Source organism: Rhinolophus sinicus, linkage group LG07 (assembly GCF_036562045.2).
Source record: "Rhinolophus sinicus isolate RSC01 linkage group LG07, ASM3656204v1, whole genome shotgun sequence".
In the NCBI taxonomy this organism is placed as follows: domain Eukaryota; kingdom Metazoa; phylum Chordata; class Mammalia; order Chiroptera; family Rhinolophidae; genus Rhinolophus; species Rhinolophus sinicus.
The window spans coordinates 72,067,585-72,090,658 of record NC_133757.1 but is presented as its reverse complement, the minus strand read 5'-3'; the positions used below and the strand labels follow the sequence as shown (position 1 = coordinate 72,090,658).

Here is a 23,074-nt window from a genome sequence, read left to right as displayed (position 1 = left end):
GTCAAGAAGAAAAGGATTAAAAAACCCAATCCCTGACCTCTCCCTATTTGCCCCCTTGGGCAGAGGGTAAACTGAGGCACGCAGACGCGGAACACTGAAACCAGAACTGAGACCATTAATCTTTCTAGATCCTCATCCCAGAATGAACCTTGGTGCTCCCTAGGCTGTGCCATACCCGAACATCGCTGACGTCCCTCCCCACACCCCAGCTCCGCCCCCAGCCCCCTTTCCTCAGAGGATCGGGGGAGGAGACGCAAGTCTGGCGCGGGCGGCAACGGCTAGCAGTCACCGCCTCCTGCAAGTGCCAGAGCTAGTCCGGCAGCGCCGAGGCTGCGGTGGCAGTAGCGGACCTGCGGGGCCCCGGGGGGGAGGGGGAGCCGCAAAGCCCCCGCTGAGGCCGCTGCTGCTGGGCCTCCCCTTCCCCCCGGACGGGCGCCATGCGGGGGGGTCCGGGCGAAGCGGAGCGGCGGCAGCGATGGGGTCGCCTCTTCGAGGAGCTGGACAGTAACAAGGACGGCCGCGTGGACGTGCACGAGTTGCGCCAGGGACTGGCCCGGCTGGGAGGGGGCGACCCGGACCGCGGCGCCCAACAGGTACCCACGCCGGAACCCCAGCTTGGCGAGTCGCGCTCGGGCCCTGCCTGCGCCCGGTAACCTGAGTCCCTGAATGGAGTGCCGGGAGCCGTCAGGAACTGCCTGTGGCTGGACTCCAGCAACTGTGCCCAGCCTAGGCTGCTCTGTCCCCTTCCCCCAGCCCACCCGTGTCTGAGCCTAACAGGTTCTTTCATGACAGGGCCACGGAGGTCCCCGGGCCTGCAGTTGGACTGCGGTCCCCACCCCCCTCATCCCCCCCCCCCCCCCCCCCGTAGGGGATGTCTGCCTGAGAATGGAGTCTGGTCCTATCCTGCCCACTGCCCTGGACACACCCTCCTCAGAACTCTTTGCACAGCCCAAGACATACCCTGCTTTCACCTCCCGAAGACACACCCTTCTCCCCCTTCTCCCCCTTCTCCCCCTTCTCTGGGCACCCCACTGCCCTTCCAGCCAGCTGCCCCAGCCTCTGTGTTTACATTCCTGTCCTTTCCTGGGCTTGGCTCAATGCCCCAGGCTGCCCCAGCCAGGGACCCAATCCTGTCTGAGGCCATCCTCAGCTGGGGATGAACCTATCAAAGCAGGAACTTGCCCCTCCCCCCATACACAGATATTCCCCACACCTGTAGCCCCAGAGGCCACTAGAGTGTCTCCACAGCATCCTGACACCTCCAGTCCAATGACCCACTTTCCAGGTGGGAAAACGGAGACCCCATGGCTGCTCAGCTTGGATCTGTCATTGCCTCAGGTTGCCCAGTCTCTAAAGGGAGCTCCTGAAACTGCCATAGAACAGGTTTTTATAAGAGACAGCTGGGAGGACAGGCTTTCAGAGACAAGAGCCCAAGGCTACCTCCCACTTACCATCTCTATAACCTTGAACGGGTTACTTGACCTTGGAGAGCCTCAGTTTGCTCTCCAGGAAAACTGGACAATCACTATCCACCTCACAGCCCTACTGTGGCCTTGGACATCTTGCTGAGCAGCGAGCTGATGGAGGGAGGGGGTGACTTCCCCTGTCCTCTGTGCTCTGGGGCCCTGGGTTCCTGGGGCATAAGCTTGTTGGGCCTACTCCAGATGGGGAGCAGCCTCCTGGAGCTCCCTCTGTCACTTTCCCTTTGCCAGGGCCTCTCCCCGGAGGGTGGTGCTGACCCAGATGGCGGGCTGGACCTGGAAGAGTTTACCCAATACTTGCGGGAGCGGGAACAGCGCCTGCTGCTTCTGTTCCACAGTCTGGACCGGAATCAGGACGGTAAGGCCCGAGGATGGGGCTGTGGGGACCCAGGAGACGCCAGTGGGGTTAGAACTGACGATGCCAGGAGGAGTGAGGCTGCTTCTCCCTGATGACTCACAGACTATTTTGGGAACTCTCATCACCCCCAGCTAGGTGGTTCGGGGCCCAGCCAGCCCATCCTACTTCCTTTCCCTTTTGGCTTGGGACCCTTAGATTTTTCGAAGGGATAAAGATTCCCCTCTATTGCTCCTGGATTCCCTATGAGACAGAAACCCCCGCTCCCCATAACATCTTCTAGGTCTCCAATATCACCTCTTGATCCCCCATGGCATAGGGGACCCCATAATTACCCCTGCATTTACACTTTCATTCACGAAACAGAGGACCCCCCCAACATTTCCCAGTTCCACTTCTCTGATCACAATTAGTCAGGGATCACCCCCAAGACTGCTGCAAACCTCACCCTGGGTTTCTGGACTCCCTGGTCTTACTAGACCACTCCCATTCCAAGCTGTCCTGCTCCTCGGTCCCAGGGGCCCTCACACACACACCGTTCCCTATCTCGGGTCCCCTTCCAGGTCATATCGATGTCTCTGAGATCCAACAGAGTTTCCGAGCTCTGGGCATTTCCATCTCCCTGGAGCAGGCAGAGAAAATTCTACACAGGTGAGGAGTTGGGGTCTGGAATCTCAAGTAACTCTGGTCCTTGGGACCCTTCAGCCACCTCGAGCCTCTGGGTCCCAAACCCAGTCTCATGTGGGTGGAACTGAGAAGTTGAGCTTTGGAGTCAGGTCCATTTTGGGCCAGTCATTTCGCCTCTCTGAGCCTCAGTTTCCCCCACTGTAAAATGGTGAACTCTAGGTGCAGAGGAGCATGGTCTACCCCTAAATATGACCAGAACCTCACTCCAACCCACCCCCAGCCTCAGGCACTGATTTTGTCCCACCCCTAGCATGGACCGTGATGGCACCATGACCATCGACTGGCAGGAATGGCGTGACCACTTCCTGTTGCATTCTCTGGAGAATATGGAAGACGTACTCTATTTCTGGAAGCATTCCACGGTGAGGTGGGAGTGGCTTTCCTAGCCTGGTAGCGAGGTCCTCTTCCCCCTGCCCTGGGGGCCTAGATCTGGTCTCCCCAGGGCATGGAGGGGCTGGTCAGGATGCTCTAGAAGGAGAAGCCACTGAGAGCACTCAAGGGATGAGATCCTGCTCCTTTTTTCCTCCATTTGAAGCTCCGGGAGGAATCTGCTGGGCTCCTTATATGGAATGTCCCTGGTAGGATCTTGTGTGGTCCTGGAAGTATCTTTTGGGATTCTTATGTAGGAGACCCTTGAATGGGATCCTTCATAGGGATCTGATTGGCTCTGGAGGGATCTTTATGTGGCAAATCCCTCAACTGGATTTGGTAGAGGTCCCCAGGGAGGGATGTTAGGATCTTATGTGGGGGACCAATGGCTTGGATATTTTGGTGGGATCGGTAGGGATCCAAGAGGCATCTCCTGGGCTCTCCAAGCAAGATTCACTGGAGGACTGTCTGGATGTCCTGGGATTCATGGAGACACCCCCATTTAGAGCTGAGTTACATCTCTCTGCCCCCACCGTGGCATGACACCCCAGCCCCTGCATCCGCAGGTCCTGGACATTGGCGAGTGCCTGACTGTCCCTGATGAGTTCTCGGAGAAGGAGAAGCTGACCGGCATGTGGTGGAAGCAGTTGGTGGCCGGTGCGGTGGCAGGCGCTGTGTCGAGGACAGGCACAGCCCCCCTGGACCGCCTAAAGGTCTTCATGCAGGTGAGGGTCCCTGGAGAGACCCACGCCCCCCCCCAGACCTGGGCCCCTAGAGGGCACCCCAAAGTCACCTTGTCTCCCTGCCCAGGTCCACGCCTCCAAGACCAACAGACTGAACATCCTGGGGGGCCTACAGAGCATGATCCGAGAAGGGGGTGTGCGCTCCCTGTGGCATGGCAACGGGATCAATGTGCTCAAGATTGCACCTGAGTCAGCTATCAAATTCATGGCTTATGAACAGGTGGGGCAGGTGTGGGGAGGTGTGGGCTAGGATTTGCAGGATTGGCTTGGGGGTGAGGAATGTCTGCAGGAGTGTGCATCTGCTGTCCTGCATGATGCCCATAGCAGGAGGACAGTAGAGGGGAGGTCCAAGTGCGTGGAAGGCTCCAAACCTGAGGTCCTGCCCACCACTCTGTGTTCCATTCTCAGATCAAGCAGGCCATCCGGGGGCAGCAGGAAACACTGCATGTGCAGGAGCGATTTGTGGCTGGATCCTTGGCTGGTGCCACAGCCCAGACCATCATTTACCCGATGGAGGTGAGAAGGAGGGACCCCGGCAGAGGCTCCATTGCAGAACGGGAAGCCTGCAATGACTGTTTCAGTCCACGGTGTGATAAACATTGGGGTTATAACTTTGCCTCTCCCTGATTCAGACTGTAGCTTATTACAGCAATACTGTTTCATGTGTAGTCTGACTGTGTATCACAATTGGAGATGTGACTTCTGGGGACAGTGGTATTGGTTATAACTGTTTAGACAGCCATTGGGGCGGCCAGCTGTTTATGGTTATGCCTCTTCTAAGGATGCTTGTTCCCAGGGGAATTGTTTCTAGGTGAAACTGTTTTCAGAAAAATCACTTCAGGTTGTGTAGTGCATTAGTTAGGATTCTGAGTGATGGAAAACTCAAATCACATAAGTGAAGTCTGGAGGTGAGCAGTTCAGGCAGTGGCTGCCACATGCAACTCTGAGGGGCATAACCATTTCTAAGTATAGAAATTAGGGATAGCAGAGCATTCTAGATAGAGAAAGTGTTTTTTATTTTTTGTTTTCAAATTCAGTTATTCTCAGGGCATCTCCTTCTAGGAGTAGCTATTTCTAGGTGTCTTCCTTCCTTCCTGGATGTAGTGATTCTGGAGTCAGCTTTCGAGGGATAACTGGGTTCTCTCCAGGTGCTGAAGACGCGATTGACGCTTCGCCGGACCGGCCAGTACAAAGGGCTGTTGGACTGCGCATGGCAGATCCTGGAGCGAGAAGGGCCCCGCGCCTTCTACCGCGGCTACCTGCCCAACGTGCTGGGCATCATCCCCTACGCCGGCATCGACCTGGCCGTCTATGAGGTCTGTGGGCAGCCCATCCTCTCTCCTTTCTTCTCTCTGGGGTCTGCTGAAAGGCCATCCCCTTCCTGTGGGGCTGACTCAGTTGTCCTTCATGGCAAGGGGAGATAATCCTGGGCTGGAGAAGCACCATGGGCCTAGGGACCCTGGGGAACCCCTTCAGATATTAGACTTCCCCATTCTTCCACTTACCACTGCAGTTTGGCCTCCCTGGGTCTCAGGATACAGGAAGTCAGGGCCCACTCCAGTTCACAGAATCATGAGAGCAGGTGAAGATGAGCTTCAAAGATGCCCAGTTTGCCCCACAGCGTGTATCACACCCGCCTGTATCTCCAGGCCAATGTCTTCAGAGCCTGCCCATTTCGGCATCTGTGTCACCATGAAAACCACATCCTGTGACCAGCATCTTGGGGCCTTTATCAGAAAAGGGAAGAACAGGGGATTCTGGCTGTTTCTCTTCTAGGAACTTTGGCCATTGCTTTTACCTACGCCTGCTGGGATCACCAGGTTGTCCAGTTAGCACAGCCCCTGTGTCAGCAGGCAGCCCCCGAAATTTTTGTATCTAGGACAGAGCCAACTTTATGGGCAGACGACCTGTGCACTTGCCAAGGGCCCTGCACTCAGAAGGACCCCTCACTTGGTTTAAAGCCCTGCTAATTCCTAATAATCATTGAATGAGGGACTGCACATATTTTTATTTTGCACTGGGCCCCGCAAATTACATAGCTGGTCCTGATCTAAGATCCTCCATACCTGCCATCCCTACCTGCCCTCCCAGCATCTAGCATCTAGCAGCCAACTAAGACATGAGAGCTGGCCATCATTCATTCATTCATTCATTCACCCAATTGCTTAAGCATCCGTATGTGTTGGTCGCTGGGCTGACTGCTGCGGATACAGCATTAAATGAGAGCAACACAGTCCTTGCCCCCTGGGATTCACATCAATGATCAAGGAAGCCAGTCAACCAGTAAATAAGTACTTTCAGATCCTGCTATGTTCTCAGAAGTTGATAAAACAGGATATGTAATCGAAAGTAATAGTGGACAGGAGAGTGGATCTAGGAATGACTCTGAGAGGTGACCTTGGAGCAGCCATGAGTTAAACATATATTGGGAAGGAGTGTGAACATGACAGAGGGTACGGTGAATGCCAAGGTCCGGAAGCAGGAAAGAATTTGGCCTGTTGGTGGAGTGGAAGTCTTGAGTGGCTGGAGGGAACTGAAAAGTCGGCAAGGACTCAATGAGAAAGAGTTTGGATTTATTCCTAGTGCAACAGGAAGCCATTGAGGGTCATGAGCAGAAGTAAGACATGGATGAAACTTATTTCATCCATTCTTTACCAGAAAAGAGAGTTTGGAGGTCAAAGTAGTTTGAGAAACACTTTGCCCTCTAATATGAGGTGTGATCAAACAATACGGTGAATGTTTAAATTAAAAAAAAAAATTATTACAGTAAAAGACACATTGCCATTAATTCCCTCACTTTGAACACACTAATCAGATCGTTCCTGCCATTTTTCTGAAGCAGTTTTGGAAGTCCTCTTTTGTGAGTGTCTTCAGTTGTGCTGTCATGGCTGCCTCAATGTCATGAATCATTTTGACTTTGGGGAAGAGCCAGAAGTTGCACTGTTCCAGATCCGGTGAATAAGGTGGTTGAGGACACACTGTAATGCTTTTATTTGACAGAAATTGCTGTACCAGAAGATATATGTGACACGGAGCATTGTCATGATGATGATTTACAACGCACTTTAAAACACACCTTCTCTCAACCGTAGCTCACACCTGACTGACTGCACCTAACAAGTTGAAACTTGTCACTCACTGTTACTAAGGTTCGATGTGCTGCTTCCCATAATGAAGATCCCTGCTTTTTCATTGGATGGTACTCGGCAGCAGCACTTACCGTATTTTTTTTATCACAGTGGAAAGGTTCCGTGTCACACATCGCTTCTGGTACAGCAATTTCTGTCCAATAAAAACATTACAGTGTGTCCTCTTGACCTTATTCACTGGATCTGGCACCATTCGACTTCTGGCGCTTCCCTAAAGTTAAAAGGATTCAGGACATGGAGGCAGCCACAACAGCACAACTAAAGACACTCAAGAAAGAAGACTTACGGAACTGCTTCAGAAAGTGGCAAGAACAGTGGGATAAGTATGTTCGAAGCGAGGGGGAGTATTTTGAGGGGATTAATGGCAATGTGTCTTTTACTGTAATACCTACAATTTTTTTAAATTTAAGCATTCACTGTATTGTTTGATCACCCTCATAGTTTCAAAATCTATGTTAGTCCATTAAAGACTCTGAGAAGTCCTGCAGAAAAGTAAGAACTGTTTTTTAGCCCAGTGTTGGCCCCACTTATCCAGGCATCAGAACCTGTTTTTCAACAGAACAGTTTTTAAAAACATATTAAACAGCTATTTGGCAAATATTGGTCCAGACTCAAGAGAAGGCTATTTAAAATCATGAAGGCAATAATGGTAAAACACTTGCTTCTCCTTTGCCCATTCCATGCCCAGGCCAGATATCACTAATCCATCACAGCACTGAAGTCTGAAATGGGTCTAACTGGGCTAAAATCAAGGTGTTGGCAGGGCCGCGGTCCTTCTGGAAGCTCCGGGGGCGAATCTGTTTCCTTACCTTATCCAGTTTCTAATGACCGCCTGCATTCCTTGGCCCGCGGGCCCTTCCTCTGTCTTCAAAGCCAGCCTAGCATCTTCCAACTTGCCTCTCTCTCTCTTTTTCTCTCTCCTCTCCTCTCCTCTCCTCTCCTCTCCCCTCCCCTCCCCCTCCCTCCCCTCCCCTCCCCCTCTCCCCCTCCCCTCTGCTTCCATCATCACATCTTCTTCTTTGACTCTTACAAGGAGCCTCCTGATGACATTCAACCAACCTAGGATACTCTAGGATCATCTCTCATCTCCAGGTGCTTAATTTAATCCTACCTGCAAAGTCCCTTTTGCCACATAAGGTTCCCTATTCACAGGTTTCAGGGATTAGGGCATGGACAATGGGGGGGGGACATCATTATCACATATCATAGAGAGCTGAGGCAGGGACTGAGTGAGACGGTGCAGGTACAATGTTTATGTGGCACCTAGTGGTAAAGACTGCTCAGCTAGTACCAGCCGTCATGGGATACAGAAGCCAGCCAGGGTCCTGGTGTCAGCCACCTCCAACCCACCCCATTCCCCTCTTCACCCCTGCCAGACCCTGAAGAACCGATGGCTCCAGCAATATAGCCACGACTCGGCAGACCCAGGCATCCTCGTGCTCCTGGCCTGCGGCACCATCTCCAGCACCTGTGGCCAGATAGCCAGTTACCCCCTGGCCCTGGTCCGGACCCGTATGCAGGTCCAAGGTGAGGCCTGGGTGGGAGGATGGGGCAGGGAAGGTCTCACAACTTGGGTCCCACCTCCCCTTCCCCAGCTCCTCCTCCTGGGTTGGTAGAATCCCAGGCTGGAATCCTCCTGGATTTGGATGGCCTTGACTTATCCCAACCATTCTCTGGGACTCAGTGTACCTATTTGTGACACTGGACTGAGAGCCCTTAACCCTGACTAGGACAACAGATGCAGCGAGTGGTGGAAGAGCGCCCTAGCAATCTTAGCCCGGAGGCCACTTGGTAGACGTTAGCATTTCTGGGCTGGTAACTTGGTATCTAATTTGTAAGGCTGGGTTATAGTGAGGGGAAGGCAAGGAACCAGGTTAAGGAGGAGCGGGGCCAGGCTGGTTTTGTTTTATTGTGTATCTCTTTTTTTTTCTTTTACGGGTTCTTTCCCAGCCTCCCATCTACTATCCCTGAATCTATTTTGGGAATTTCCTCTGGAATTTTAGCATTTGTATTCTGTAAATTTCTCTGGAGGGTTATCAGTACATAAGACAGATATGGTCCCCCACCCTCAAAGAGCTCACAGACTGGAGAGGAAGAAAGATGCTGAATAAATCTTTTCACAATTGAACATGGATTTAGGGCTGAATAAAGGGGAGAAGGAGCCCATTAGACTGGGGTGCCCAGGAGGGCTTCCCTGAAGATCTGGCTTTGGAATGGAAGTTGCAAGCATGACAAGGACGAGTAAGAGCTAGCTGGGAGAAGAGAGTGGGACTCCAGTTTCAGGAAAAGGACACTTCTGTGCCCTTCCCCACCACACACACACACACCCCTGCTCTGTTTTGAATCATTCCCCAAACTTGGGTCATCCAGATTGAAGTGAAAAGGTGGACCGCCCACTCCAAGGCCAGTAGAAGTCCTGACTCTGAGGAGTGGTAGGTCCTGCTGTTAGTCTAACCCTCCTCCCTCCTGCTACAATGGCCACCTGGCCCAGCCCTGGGAAGTAGGAGGGGGAAGGGAGAGGGGGACCTTTGCCTGACCTGGCCCCCTGCCCCCTCCCAGCCTCCATCGAGGGCACCCCCCAGCTCTCCATGCTGGGTCTGCTCCGTCACATCCTGTCCCAGGAGGGCGTGCTGGGCCTCTACCGGGGCATTGCCCCCAACTTCATGAAGGTTATCCCGGCTGTGAGCATCTCCTATGTGGTCTACGAGAACATGAAGCAGGCCTTGGGGGTGACGTCCAGGTGAGGGACCCAGAGCCACCCCCACTAAGATCCCTCACCTCAGTCATGACGTCCCCCATACCTCAGCCACTGGAGACTGATGGCCCAGCCAATGGATGCCAGGGACACCCCCACACAAACCACCAGATCCCCGTGCTTCGTCTACTGGGTCCTGCGTCCCACATCAGGCTATTGGATCTCATGTTGCCCTGTCCCACGCAAACACTAGGACCTGGACCTCAATGTCTTCACCACTGGGTCCCCCCAACCCAGCCAACCGACCTGAAACCCCAACCACAGGAGCACATATCGCTATATCTAAGCACTCAGACCCCAGCTCCCTCAGGCACCAGGTCTAGTGTCCTCATACCACACTGGATCCCTGATCCCCAACTCCACTGGTGGTTCCCAGACCCCATGCTTTAAGCCCTGGATCTCCAAGTTTGGCCACTGGATTCTTGGTATCAAGAAACCTCAGCCACCACATCCTGACAGTGCACTGCCCCAATCCTGGGGTCCCCACACTGGATACCAGATCCCCTCGCCCCAGCCACTGGATTCCTGAATTCCTTTACCTCCACCCTGAGTCCCAAATCCCTCTGCTTCGACTACTGGATCCCTACATTTCTACTACTACACCCGCAACCCTCAACCCACCGGTCTCAGATCCCAAGCCTCGACCCGCTGGAACCTGACTCGTAAAACCACAATCACAAGAGCCCAGCGGCAGAGCAAGGGGGTCCTGGCTATTGCAGCTATTGGATCCCCAATCCCTTCGCCGCAGGCCCTGAATACTGAAACCTCACTCATAGGAAATGGACTCTGGCACTTCCAGGCACTGGATCCCCATCCCTTAGCCCCTGGTTTCTGACCCCAATCCTCCCAGGCACTGGCTCCTGAACACTCAGATCCCATGGCTAGATCCCAATAGGCTGATCGCAGCATCCTGGATCTCACGTGTCCCCCGTCTCAGACACGCCAGTGCCCAGAGACCTCCCCCATAACATGAACCCCCGTAGTGTAGGGAGACTGTGGAAACCCCAGGTCCTGGCCTCCTGAAAACCCATGAGACTTGTCCAGTTTCCTGAAATGGCTCGCACCGACACTGGGTCCACCCCCCGCCTTCCTTGCATGGCCACACCCTTGGGCCCTATGGGCACAGTGCTCCCTCCAATGGTTCCCCCAACCCTCTGCAGTGTCTTCCACTCCCTTCCAAACTTGTAGGCTGATAACCCTCAGAGCCTGGGTCCCTCTGGAAGAGCCAGCTGCTCTTTCCTGGAGACTGGCAAGGAAGTAATCTGAGGTAGGGGACACATTAAGGGGACCTCCCCCCAACCCCAGCACTGCCAGCCTCTTCTCAATCTTCAAAGGTGGAAGCCAGGGGCAAATGGACACAGACCACCCTTCCCTAAACCCAAGCATCCAATTATGCAAAATGGACCAAATCCCCAGAACTCATTCCAGGTCTATTTTTCTATGGAGAGGAGCAGACATCTTCCAAACCCCCACTCTCACAACTAACCCAAACCCCCAAGACCCCCTCATACATTCTTCACTTTATAGTTGGATCCTGAGCTTAGGATAACTGGGGGACCCTCCCTCCACTCCTCGCAAGTATTTGGGGAACCCATTAAAAGACTTCAGAAGAGGAACTGGGATGTTTGTAGTGGGTGGAGGACCCCCCCAAGGCTTCCACCTCCCCCCACCTACACCATACCCCACCTCCCTGCCTGTGTGTGTTATTTCAAAGGAAAAGAACAAAAGGAATACATTTTCTAAGCTCTTTTCATTGTGGTTTTTACTAAAAGGGGATGGGTAGCTGTGGGACCCCTTCAAACTACCCACAGGGAAGGGACATGGACCACCTTCCATCACTCACAGTTGAGGAGACCAAGAAATGACTCCCTCTTTGAGCCTCAGTTTTCACATCTGTAAAGTGGAGGCAGGGAGAAGTCCATATTCAAGAGCTCTTCTAATTTTCCTGTATTGTTTCTAATTGAACAAGTGTATTCATTTCCTGGTGCTGTCATAATAAGTTACCACAAATGGGGCTTAAAACAACAAATTTTAGATTGATATTTTTTTTGTTGTGGCAAAATACACATGGCATAAAATGTACCATCTTAACCATTTTAAGTGCACAGCTTAGTGGCATTAAGTGCATTCAAATTGTTGTACAACATTCCCCACCATCCATCTCCAGAACTTTCTCATCTTCCCAAACTGGAACTCTGTCCCCATTAAACATTCACTCCACTCCCCTCCCCCAGCCCATGGCACCACCATCTACTTCCTGTCTCTATGAATCTGACTCCTCTGGGGACCTCCTGTGAGTGGAATCACACAGTGTTTGTCCTTCTGTGTCTGGCTTATTTCACTGAGCATCATGTCCTCCAGGTTCGTCCATATTGTAGCAGGTGTCAGAATGTTCTTCCTTTTTAAGGCTGAGTAATCTTTCATTGTCTGGATGCACCACTGTGTTTATCCATTCGTCTATCAGTGGATACTTGGGTTGTTCCCACCTTTTGGCTATCATGAATAAAAAACAACAGAAGTGTATTTTCTCACAGTTTTGGAGGGCAGAAGTCTGAAATCAAAGTGACAGCACAATCGTGCTCCCTCTGAAGGCTCCAGGAGAGGGTCCTTTCTGCCTCTTCAGCTTCTGGTGGCTGCCAGCAATCCTTGGTACTCTTTGGCTTGTAGACACATCACTCCAATTTCTCCCTGTCTTTATATGTCCAAACATTTTCCTGTGTGGACCATGATGGTCACTCTTCAAGATGTCCCCTAGTGACTTGTGCCTTTTAGTATTCACATTCTTATGTAATCCCCTGTCTCAAGGGGATTATTAGGTGGGTCTGTATGACCAAGAGAATACAGCAGAAGTGATGGTACATTACTGACAAGATTAGGTTATAAGAGACACTGCAGATACCATTTTTGTGTTTTAAGCTGCTGTGGTGTATGTGGGAGGATAATTTGTTATGCAGCAATAACTAACTGATACATATACACATCCATAGATATATTTCCCACAAATAAGGGATCAAGCTTTGTTAACTATTTTGTATTTTTACTTCATTTGAATTTTGTCCTTAGCATCAATTCCCAGGAGGGGTGTGCTGTGTCAAAGGATATGGCTATCTCAGAGTCGTGGCACCAGGAAAATTGTATGTACCGTGTTTCCCTGAAAATAAGATCTAGCCAGACCATCAGCTTTAATTCGTCTTTTGGAGCAAAAATTAGTATAAGACCCAGTCTTATTTTACTATAAGATTGGGTCTTATATAATACAACATAATATAACATAACATATAATATTACAACATAAGACCGGGTCTTAAATTAATTTTTGCTCCAAAAGACGCATTAGAGCTGATTGTCTGGCTAGGTCTTATTCTTGGGGAAACACGGTAATATACACAACTACCAACAAGGAATTAGCATTACCAATTTCACTGTCACCACACTGGCATCAAGCATTGGCATTTTAATTTTATTTAATTGGACCAGCTAACGTCCATCTTCTTGTCTGCATTCTTATACCCCATGACTTTATGGCTAGGATTTAGGAGGTCCTGCTAACTGACATGTAGTGTGACACCAGACAGGCTGCTTTTCTCTAAGCCTCAGTTTCCTCACCTGAAAAATAAAGGATGTTTCCACTGACATCTTTCAAGGAAAACAACTTGCATTTATTGAGCAAGTACTATGTACCCTGGCTCTATGCTAAGCCCTTTAATGTATTATCTCATTCATTTACTCATCATATATTTATTGAACAATTACTTTGGGCCAGATCCAACTCTGGACACGGGATACGGAAGTGACTAAAGAGACATTGACCCCACATTCCAGTCGGGAGAGACAAACAATACATAGTGTAGAGGGATATAAATGATAAACATCTAAGTTTTGCTTTGTCTTGTGCACCTGAAACTAATTAAAATAAAAAATAAAAAAAAATACATAGTGTAATTGAGAAAGCAAATAGTAATGTAGAAAGCAAAGGTGCTATGGAGAAAAATAAAGGAGGGAAGGGGATAAGGAATATCGCAGGTTGGAGTTTAAATGTTAAACAGGGTGGTCAGGGAAGACCTTGAGAAGATGACATCTCAATACAGATTTAAAGATGGTGAAGGAGGGACGCATGGGGATGTGTAGGGAAACCGTATCCCAGGCAGAGGGAACAGTCAGTGCAAAGGTCCTGGAGCAGGACTGGGCCTGCCATTTTGGAGGAAGAGGGAGAAGGCCCATGTGGCTGGAGCAGAGTGATCGAGGGGAAGAAAGGGATGAGGTGAGGGCAGAGAGGGGATGGGGCAGGTCATGCAGGGCCTTGTGGGCAACAGGGAGGACTTGAGCTTTTACCCCGAGGGAGGTAGGAGCCCTGGAGGGCTGTGGGCAGAGGAGGGCTGGGACCCGACTCAGGTGCTCACAGGTGTCTTCTGATGGCTATAATGGGGAGGACAGACTGGGGGGAAGCAATTCAGGAGCGGTGACAGGTGTGACTAGGGTGGAGGTGACTGCACTGGTTCAGGTGAGCAATGATGGGGCTGGACCAGGGTGGTGGCCCTGAACATGGTAAGAAGCAGCCAGATTCTGGCTATGTGAGGTCTGGCAATTAAGTTCACAACCTCATCCTAGAAAAAGTGCTACACACCTCATTGATGAATATCACTATGGTCACCTTGGAAGCACTCCCCTTGGGAAGCTATGCACCAATGCCAGCGCCTAGTCCACCCTTCAAAGCAATTTTGGAACTCTTTTTCTGGAATGGCCATTAGAGCTGTTGTCATATTATCCTTGATTTCCTGAATGTCATCAAAATGTCTTCCTTTCAATATTTCCTTTATCTTCGGGTAAAGAAAGAAGTCATTGGGGGCCAGATCAGGTGAGTAGAGAGGGTGTTCCAATACAGTTATTTGTTTTCTGGCTGAAAACTCCCTCACAGACTGTGCCCTGTGAGCTGGTGCATTGTCGTGATGCAAGAGCCATGGATTGTTGGCGAAAAGTTCAGGTCGTTTTCATCTTTTTTTTTTAAGGGAAATAGGATTTTATTGGGGAAGAGTGTGTATTTCCGGGACTTTTCCAAGTCAATTTGTTGTCCTTTCAATCTTAGTTGTGGAGGGTGCAGCTCAGCTCCAGGTCCAGTTGCCATTGTTAGTTGCAGGGGGCGCAACCCACCATCCCTTGTGGGAGTCGAACCATCAACCTTGTGGTTAAGAGCACACGCTCCAACCAACTGAACCATCTGGCCACCTGGGAGCTGAGTGACAGCTCATTGACTTCATTCTAGTTGCGGAGGGTGCAGCTCGCTGGCCCATGTGGGAATCGAACTGTCAGTCCCATTGCCCAGAGCCCGAGCTCTAACCAACTGAGACACCCATCCGCCCCCTCATCTAACTTTCTCCCACGGCCTTTCCAGCACTTCCAAATAGTAAACTTGGTTAATTGTTTGTCCAGTTGGTACAAATTCATAATGAATAATCCCTCTGATATCAAAAAAGTTTAGCAACATTGTTTTGACCCTTGATTTGGACTGATCTAACCTTTTTGGTCGTGGAGAATTGGCTGACTTCCATTGTGCACTTTGACGCTTTGTTTCGGGGTCGTATTGGTACACCCGTGTTTCGTCACCAGTGATAACACGGCCCAAAAGGTCTTGGCAAACTTCGACTCTCCTTTGCTTTTGTTCATTGGTGAGCTCCTTTGGGACCATTTTTGCTCACACCTTTCTCATGCCAAGATTTTCAGTTAAGATTTTCCTGTTTCTCTATCGATGTTTACTTGGTCTGCTGTGCTTCTCACAGTCAGCCGATGATTTTGACACACAATTCGACAAATTTTCACAGTGTTTTTGTCAGTTCTGCTCATTACTGGCCTCCCTGACCTCTTTTCATCAATGACACGTTCTCTCCCCTCAGAAAAACGTTTAATCCATTTGTACACTGTAGTTTTCTTTATGGTATTATCCCCATAAACTTGGACTAACATGTCCCCAATTTCATTTCCACTCTTGCCAAGTTTAACAAGAAATTTAATGTTTGTTCATTGCTCTAATTCAAGCTCAGACATTCTCGCAACAGCACACAAAAACACGCAACAATAATAATGAACGCCACTCAGCAAGACACCGCCACATGTCGACACAAACACAGCTGTGAGACACTGATATACCAAGGTTATGAAACCTCACCGAGCTGTTTGTACAGTGCTGCCAATGTAAGTGCAAATGTTGGCAAGTTTGCGAACTTAATTATCAGACCTCGTTTTTTGAAGGTTAAACCCATAGGATTTGACGACAGAGTGTGGACATAGAGAAAGGGAGGAATCAGGGATGACATCAAGGTTTTTGATCCAAAGACCTTGGAGAATGGAGGTGCCCTCAACGAACTATTGTTGGATCCTATTGACAGCACTATGCAGTAGAGCTTTGCATTACTTCCGATGTCCAGATGGGGAAACTGAAGCGTAAAGAAGTAAAGCGGGTACCCCACCATCACACACAGCAAGAAGTGCCTGAGATAAGATTCCAACCCAGGTCTTTCTGACTCCAAACCTATGCCTGTCTTCTTTGGGAACCAATTGTGTCTCTTTCCCCCAACGCTCCAAAGCCTTTCCATTCTCACTTCCATCTCTTATTGCCATGACAATGAAACACAGTGTATTAGTTTCCTATGGCTGCTGTAACAAATGACCCCAAAACTGGTTGCTTAAAACAACACAGATGTTTTATTCTAAAGGGCAGAAGCCTGATATGGGTCTCACTGGACTAAAATTAAGCTGTCAGCAGAGCTGGCTCCTTCTGGAGGCTCCGGGGGAGAATCTGTTTCCTGGCCTTTTCCACCTTCTAAAGGCTGCCTGCATTCTGTGGCTGGTGGCCCCTTCCTCCACCCGCGAAGCCAGAAATGACCTTAAAGTCTTTCTTATATCATCTCATTCCAATGCCAACTGTTCTGACTCCCTCTGCCCTGTCTAAGGATTCATGAGATTACATTGGGCCCATTTGGTTAATCCAGAATAATCTCTCCATGTCCTCATCAGCTGGACAGTAACCTAAGTTCCACCTGCAAACTTAATCCCCCCTTTCTCATATAACACCTTCACAGGTTTAGAGGAATTAGGATGTAGAGATTTTAGGGGGAGACCGTCACTCTGCCCATCATATCCAGCTAGGTCACAAGGGCCTCTGTGACCTCATCATCCCCTGGGAGTCAAATTTGCAAGGCGCCCCTCCCACATGGTAGGCAAACCTCTCATCAGGCATTTGAGTCTCAGTGTGCTGACTCTCTAGCTGCCATGGGAGTCAAACCTGAGGAAGCTCAGAAGCCTTGCTCAAGGGTCCAGACCCTGTTTAAGAGGGTCAATGCCTTATTCACCAAAGCTCCACCCCCAGACCCACCCCCACCCCTCCCACCCATCTCTCAGAACCTGGGCTGTACACATGTGTTTGGGCATGTGCATGAAAATGGCCTGCAGCACCTCTCATCACAGCAGGTAAGTGGGGAATCACAGGTCACGCAGTATCTCTAGCGAGGACTGCAGGAGGAGGAAGCCATAGCCCCTCTGCATGGCCCACTCCTAGAATTTCATCTTGAAGCAGTGAAGACCAGGGTAGACCTTGCACCAGGAGGGGGCTCTGGAGCTGTGTCTGGGGAAGCTGCCCCAGCCTGGCTGAGCATGGGCAAGAGCTGGGTCTGCCCTGCAGGTGCTGGACACTGGAGAGCAGCTGATGGTCCCCATGGACGTTCTGGAAGAGGGAAACGAGGGAGCCTGGTGGAAGTTCCTGCTCTCAGGAGCCATGGCTGGGGCAGTGTCTCGCACTGGCACAGCCCCTCTGGACCGTGCCAAGGTGTACATGCAGGTGTGTGTGTGGGGGAGGGGCACAGTGCTGGGGCCACTGGTGTGCGGATGGACAGAAGTGGAGCAGATAGAGTTCAGTATGGGAGTGGTGGGTTTGATTGGAATCAGGTAGGAGGGTGGGATTGGGACACGGGCTGAATAGAGACAGAGTGGGGGTTTGAGTTGGAGATGACGATGGAGCTGATGTGGGTGGGGCATGGAGAAGAGTTGGGGAAGGAGTTGAAAGAATTGTACCAGGGACAGGGTTGGGTGGGGATCAAGGAATTGGGCCTAGGGGTCTTTGGATGGCTTTGAAGACAAAGTAGGACTGGAGAGGAGAGGAAGATGAGGGATAGATAGGAATGTGGCTTGTTGTTGGGTTTAGGTCTGCATTGGGTTAGGTAATTCTAGGACTAGCCAGGGAGGGAGCTGGAAAAGGAATGGGGATTGGAGGGGTTGGGGATGGGTGGCTGGGGACAGGATGGGCTTGAGCTCCAGGATGGGACAGAGATGGAAAAAGGGTGGAGGGCTCTCACAGGGCCGGGGCCTCCCTACCCCCAGGTCTACTCCTCCAAGTCGAACTTCATGAACCTGCTGGGGGGGCTACGGAGTATGGTCCAAGAGGGGGGCTTCCGCTCCCTATGGCGGGGCAATGGTATCAATGTACTCAAGATCGCCCCCGAGTATGCCATCAAGTTCTCCGTCTTTGAACAGGTAAGGAATGGTCTGCTTTCCCCAGCCCCATCCTCAAGCCCTCACCTCTCCCATAACCCCCTTTCCCCCTTCCCCCAAAAAAGCGCAGCTCATTCTCCAAGACACACGTTCACCCTCCAGGTCTCAGACTTCTCCCCTTGGATGGGTTTCAGGTAGGAAGATGGTTATTCTCTCATGTTCCTCTTCCTGTCCTAGTGTAAGAATTACTTCTTTGGAGCGCATGGGTCCCCACCCTTTCAAGAACGGCTCATTGCTGGCTCCCTGGCTGTGGCCACCTCCCAGACGCTCATCAACCCCATGGAGGTAAGATAACACCTCATAGAAGATGAAACAAGATGAAAATTAGTTGTGGGCCGGGCTGCTACTGCTTCCTTCTCCCTCCTCCTTCATGTAAGATATACATCAAACTTTTATTTCAGATGGCTATCCAGCCACCACAACACTATTTACTGAGTGGGTGCCATTCTTTCTTCCCCAATGATCCAACAAGCCACCTTTGTAATGTAGAAAATTCCTGTATATATATTTGGGTTTATATCTGGCCTTTCTCCTCTTGTCTCTCTGGTGTCTGTTCTTGCGCTACTAGCTTTTATTTTATTTTTTTAAAGAATAGCCTATTTTGTAGAGCATTTCTAGGGTCACAGAAAATTTGGGCAGAAAGTACAGAAAGTTCTCATATAATTCTCCCCACATATACAAAGTGTCCACTATTATTCACATCTTGCATTGGGTTGGATATTTGCTACAATTGACGAGCCAATATAGATGCATTATTATTAACTAAAGCCCACAGTTGACATTAAGTAGGGTTGTACATCCCATAGGTTTTAACACACGTGTAATGATGTGTGCCCACCATTGCAGTATCATACAGAATAGTTCCGCTGCCCTAAAAAGCCACTCTACCTGTTCACCCTCCTTCCTTCCCCTTGAATCCCTGGCAAGCACTGACCATTTTACTGTCTCTATAATTCTGCCTCTGTCTTTCATTTTTGAGGCTTGGTATTATGTTTTATCATTCTCCATCCCTCTCTCCTTTACCAGTTTTCCAGGCTATTATCCTCTGTTGCTTTTTCCATATAAACTTTAGAAGCAACTTGTCTAGTTCAGAAGACAAATTCACCTATTGGTATTTGTTTTGAACTGGGATGGTGTTCAGTTAATAAATAAGTTAGAAACAATTGCCATCCATATGATGCTGAATCCATGTAGCCAGGAACTTATTCATTCGTTCAAGTCTCCATTTATGTTCTTTCATGGTCTTTTAAAGTTTTCTTCATATAATTCTTGCCCTGGTCTGGTTAAGTTTCTTCCAAAGTGTATTTGTTTTCATCAGCTGCATAACAAATCACCACAAACTCAAGTAGCTTAAAATGATAGTTTTTTATCTCATTGTCTGTGGGTCATGTCTGGGCACTGGCTAGTCGGGTTGTCTGCTCAGGGTTTCATCAGGCAGAAATCAAGGTGTCAGCTAGACTACCAATGAATCCACCTGAGGCTTGGGTCATCTGCCAAGCTTCCTGGTCATTGGCAGGATTCAGTTGTTTATGGTTGTAGGACGGGTGGCCTCAGTTTCTAGAAGCCATCCACTGTTCCTGCCACATGGTCCTCTCCACAGAGTATGCTTGTTTCAGCCCAAATGGACATTGTCTCTGATGTTTCCAATCTCATTACTTCTGTCTCTGGCAATAGACCTCTTCTAAATGGCCCTCCTGATTAGGTCAGGCCCACCCAGGACAATTTCTCTTAAAGTCAACTGCTTTGGGGGCCTCTATTACGCCTGCAAAATCCTGTCAACTTTGTCATTATCATGTAACCTGATCAGGGGAGTGACATCTCATCATCTTCACAGGTCTAGCCCATGCTCAGGGTGGGGGAAGGACACTATACAGAGTATGTATATCAGAGGGGCAGGAATCTTGGGGACCACCTTAGAATCTTGCCTACCACACTTGCTGTTCTGTCTTTTGCACAATTGTAGAGTTGCCAATATTTTTATATTGAGGCATTTTGATAAAAATTCTGATTTCTGGCTCTTTCAGAAAATTGGCATATCTGGCCACCTGGGGCTTACACTCTCAGGGTGCTACATTTGGCTCATGTTAGGTGGAAGCTTCCACAGACCCCACTCAGCTCACGTCACTTCCCTTCCCCTCTTGGCCTCTGTCAGCACTTGAGCTTGTGAACCCTGGGTTGAGAGCACACACAGGCTAAGAGATGGCACACAGGGGCTTCTGGGTTTGACACCAGCTCTGAACATTCCTGAGTAGTTTCCTCATTTGTAGATGGGGACAATGACCACTCCTGAGGGTCGTTGAGAGGATTAAATCTAATGAGCTGCCTCACTCCTCACCCTCCCCAGGTGCTGAAGACACGGCTGACCCTGCGCCGGACGGGCCAGTACAAGGGGCTGCTGGACTGTGCCAGGCAGATCCTGGAGCGGGAGGGCACCCGCGCCCTTTACCGTGGCTACCTGCCCAATATGCTTGGCATTATCCCTTACGCCTGCACCGACCTGGCCGTCTATGAGGTGTGGGTCTTGCAGAGGGAGTGGCGGGAGCGGTGGGAACCTAGGACCTAGCGAACTTCCTCCTCTCCCCTTTTCTCTTGCAGATGCTCAGGTGTTTCTGGCTGAAGTCAGGCAGGGACATGGAGGACCCGAGTGGCCTGGTCAGTCTGTCATCTGTGACGCTGTCCACGACCTGTGGCCAGATGGCCAGTTACCCTCTGACTTTGGTGCGCACCAGGATGCAGGCTCAAGGTCAGCCTGGCCCTAGGGGCCACCGTGTATGCCCCTTCCCCCTTCACTCCCCCTCTCTGACCTTTCTCATATCCCCAAACTCTCCACATCTGATTCTGGCCTCCTTTGCTGACCCTTGAACTCACCAAGACTTATATTCACCCCCAAATCTGATCCCAGCCCTCATATGAACACTGCAAATTACTAAAATGAACATCCATCTCCCAAATGACTCCCCCCCAAATGTGATCCAGGCCCCCATACTGACCTCAAGACATCCCAAATGACCTCCCAACTTCTCCAAATCAAATCCAACCCTCAGTTGGCTCCAAAAATCGAAATGGCCCCTAAATTCACCAAATCTGACCCTTAGATATCCAAAACTCATATATTTCCCCCAACCCTGGAAATTCCCCAAATGTGACTCCCTCAAATGGACTCTCAGCCCCTAAACAAATCTTCAAACATCCAAACGGGTCCTTAGCCAACCACCTCGATCTTGAAAATGTCCCCAAACTACTCAACACACTCCTCAAAATCTTTAATACATCTTAGAAATTCCCCCCCAAATAAGCTCGAATGTTTTCTAAGATGTTCCCGAAAACAAACCCTGAAAATTCCTGCCAGAATTGATCTCCTTACTCTCCCCAAACTGACCAATTTCCTCTAAAAGTCTTCCAAACTCCTTTCCAACCAACTCCCCAGATCCCCACGCCTGGCTTCACCCCACTACCTCCCAACATTCCAGCCCTCCAGGAGGCTGCGTCATCTCTGACTGAAGCCCTGAGCTTGCCCCTGTCCCCACAGACACCGTGGAGTGTTTGAACCCCACCATGTGTGGAGTCTTCCGGGGGATCCTGGCCCAGCAGGGCTGGAGGGGGCTATACCGAGGCATGACCCCCACCTTACTGAAGGTGTTGCCGGCTGGAGGCATCAGCTACATGGTATACGAAGCCATGAAGAAGACCCTGGGAATATAGGCAGTGAGCTAAGCAACACATCTGGGGCAGCAATGGACAGGAGCCCCCCAGGCTTTGGCTCCAGGGCAGTTTTTGTCAGTAACAGCAGGCTGGGGGCCTGGGTCAGAAGATGCCTGGGGCCCCCTCCCCAGGATGCAGCCCGGGACAAGTTTGGACTCCTAGTGGTCTGTCCTGGCTCCAGGGTGAAATGGTGAATGTGGAATAAACAAATTAGGAATAAAGAGATGATTTCTGCTACTTGGGTCCAGGAGAGGAAATGGGGACCTGGATACTTGGGTCCAAGGAGGAGCTATATATCTGGGCTCCCTGGATCCTGGAGAGGGGCTGGGTACTTTGGGCCCTCGGTCCTGAATGGGAAGCCTTGATGATGCCTGTTATCTAGGAGAGAGGTCGAGGGCCTAGGGTCGGAGCTTGCAGTTCAGATTCTACAGCCTTAAGTGAAGCAGGTATGGGGTATGGAATTAAGGTTTGGGATCCCTCAGTCCTGGGAGGGAGCCAACGGTCTAAGACCCTTGAGTTCAGGAGGGGAGCTGGTTCCATGAATCCTGGAAGAGAAGATCCCTGGGTGGAGAGAAGAACGGGGATACAGGGGATCCCTGGGTTTCCGCCTGCTCTCGGATCACTTCACCCCCGCAAGCACCCGAACTCCAAGGCCTCAAGCAGGCCACGTGCATGGCCCACCCAGCCAGGCTCCACGGGCGCTAACCCTGACGTCAGGCCTGAATTCCGGTAGTCCGTAGCCACTGCCTACGGCGGCTGCCACTCACTTCCCGCTCCAGCTAATCCCCTATAGCCGTCTAGTGGTCGGCTCTGCCCCAATGCAGCGGCGCTTCCACTGGCTCCCACCAAAACTGGGCACTTTAACTTATTGCTACTTGTCCGGAGCGGTGTCAATCACTTAACACCCGCCCCCGTCGCTCAGCCATTGGCTTAGAAGTCAAGGCTAGAAAACGATTCTGATTAACATGGAAAGTAATCCCGGCCAAACCCAAGCACGTCAACCAGAACTCGTCAGGGATTGGATTAAATTGACTATCAATCCTTACAAGCACCGCCTTCCGCTTGTACTCATTGGCTTGCGTACACGACTATCTCACCGGGTGCCAGCCCAGCCCGTTAAAAGGGGCCTTTCGCTAGGCCCCTCCTTCCTGTCCATTTCTGACGTCGCCCCGCGATTCTGTAAGTCCAGCTTTATTGGGCCTTCCGCCTTCTCGGATCGCCTTGATTTGCCCGCCCAGCGCCTGCAGCCCGCAGCCCACTGCCTCCGAGAGCTTTCAGTCACACGGCGCCTCCCG

At 50.6% G+C, this 23,074-nt stretch overlaps 1 protein-coding gene across 5 annotated transcripts; it reads left to right on the top strand.

Annotated features, from left to right (window-relative positions):
* The first annotated feature begins 292 nt into the window (after nt 1–292).
* On the top strand, nt 293–23,057 carry SLC25A23 (solute carrier family 25 member 23). 5 transcript variants are annotated; one of them, XM_019710767.2, is made up of 14 exons: nt 294–593; nt 1,713–1,839; nt 2,400–2,487; nt 2,774–2,885; nt 3,459–3,617; nt 3,703–3,855; nt 4,044–4,151; nt 4,784–4,951; nt 17,212–17,367; nt 17,907–18,059; nt 18,255–18,362; nt 20,422–20,589; nt 20,673–20,820; nt 21,607–21,967. In XM_019710767.2, exons 1-14 carry the CDS (start codon nt 438–440, stop codon nt 21,777–21,779), a joined length of 1,977 nt encoding a protein of 658 aa, XP_019566326.1. In that variant the 5' UTR covers nt 294–437; the 3' UTR covers nt 21,780–21,967. The 5 variants fall into 5 exon arrangements, with proteins under 5 accessions (XP_019566330.1, XP_019566326.1, XP_074193781.1 ...); XM_074337680.1 differs by having other exon boundaries at nt 295–593; nt 20,673–20,795; nt 21,607–21,639; XM_074337679.1 differs by lacking the exon at nt 17,907–18,059 and having other exon boundaries at nt 295–593; nt 21,607–21,963.
* The last annotated feature ends 17 nt before the right edge of the window (nt 23,058–23,074 follow it).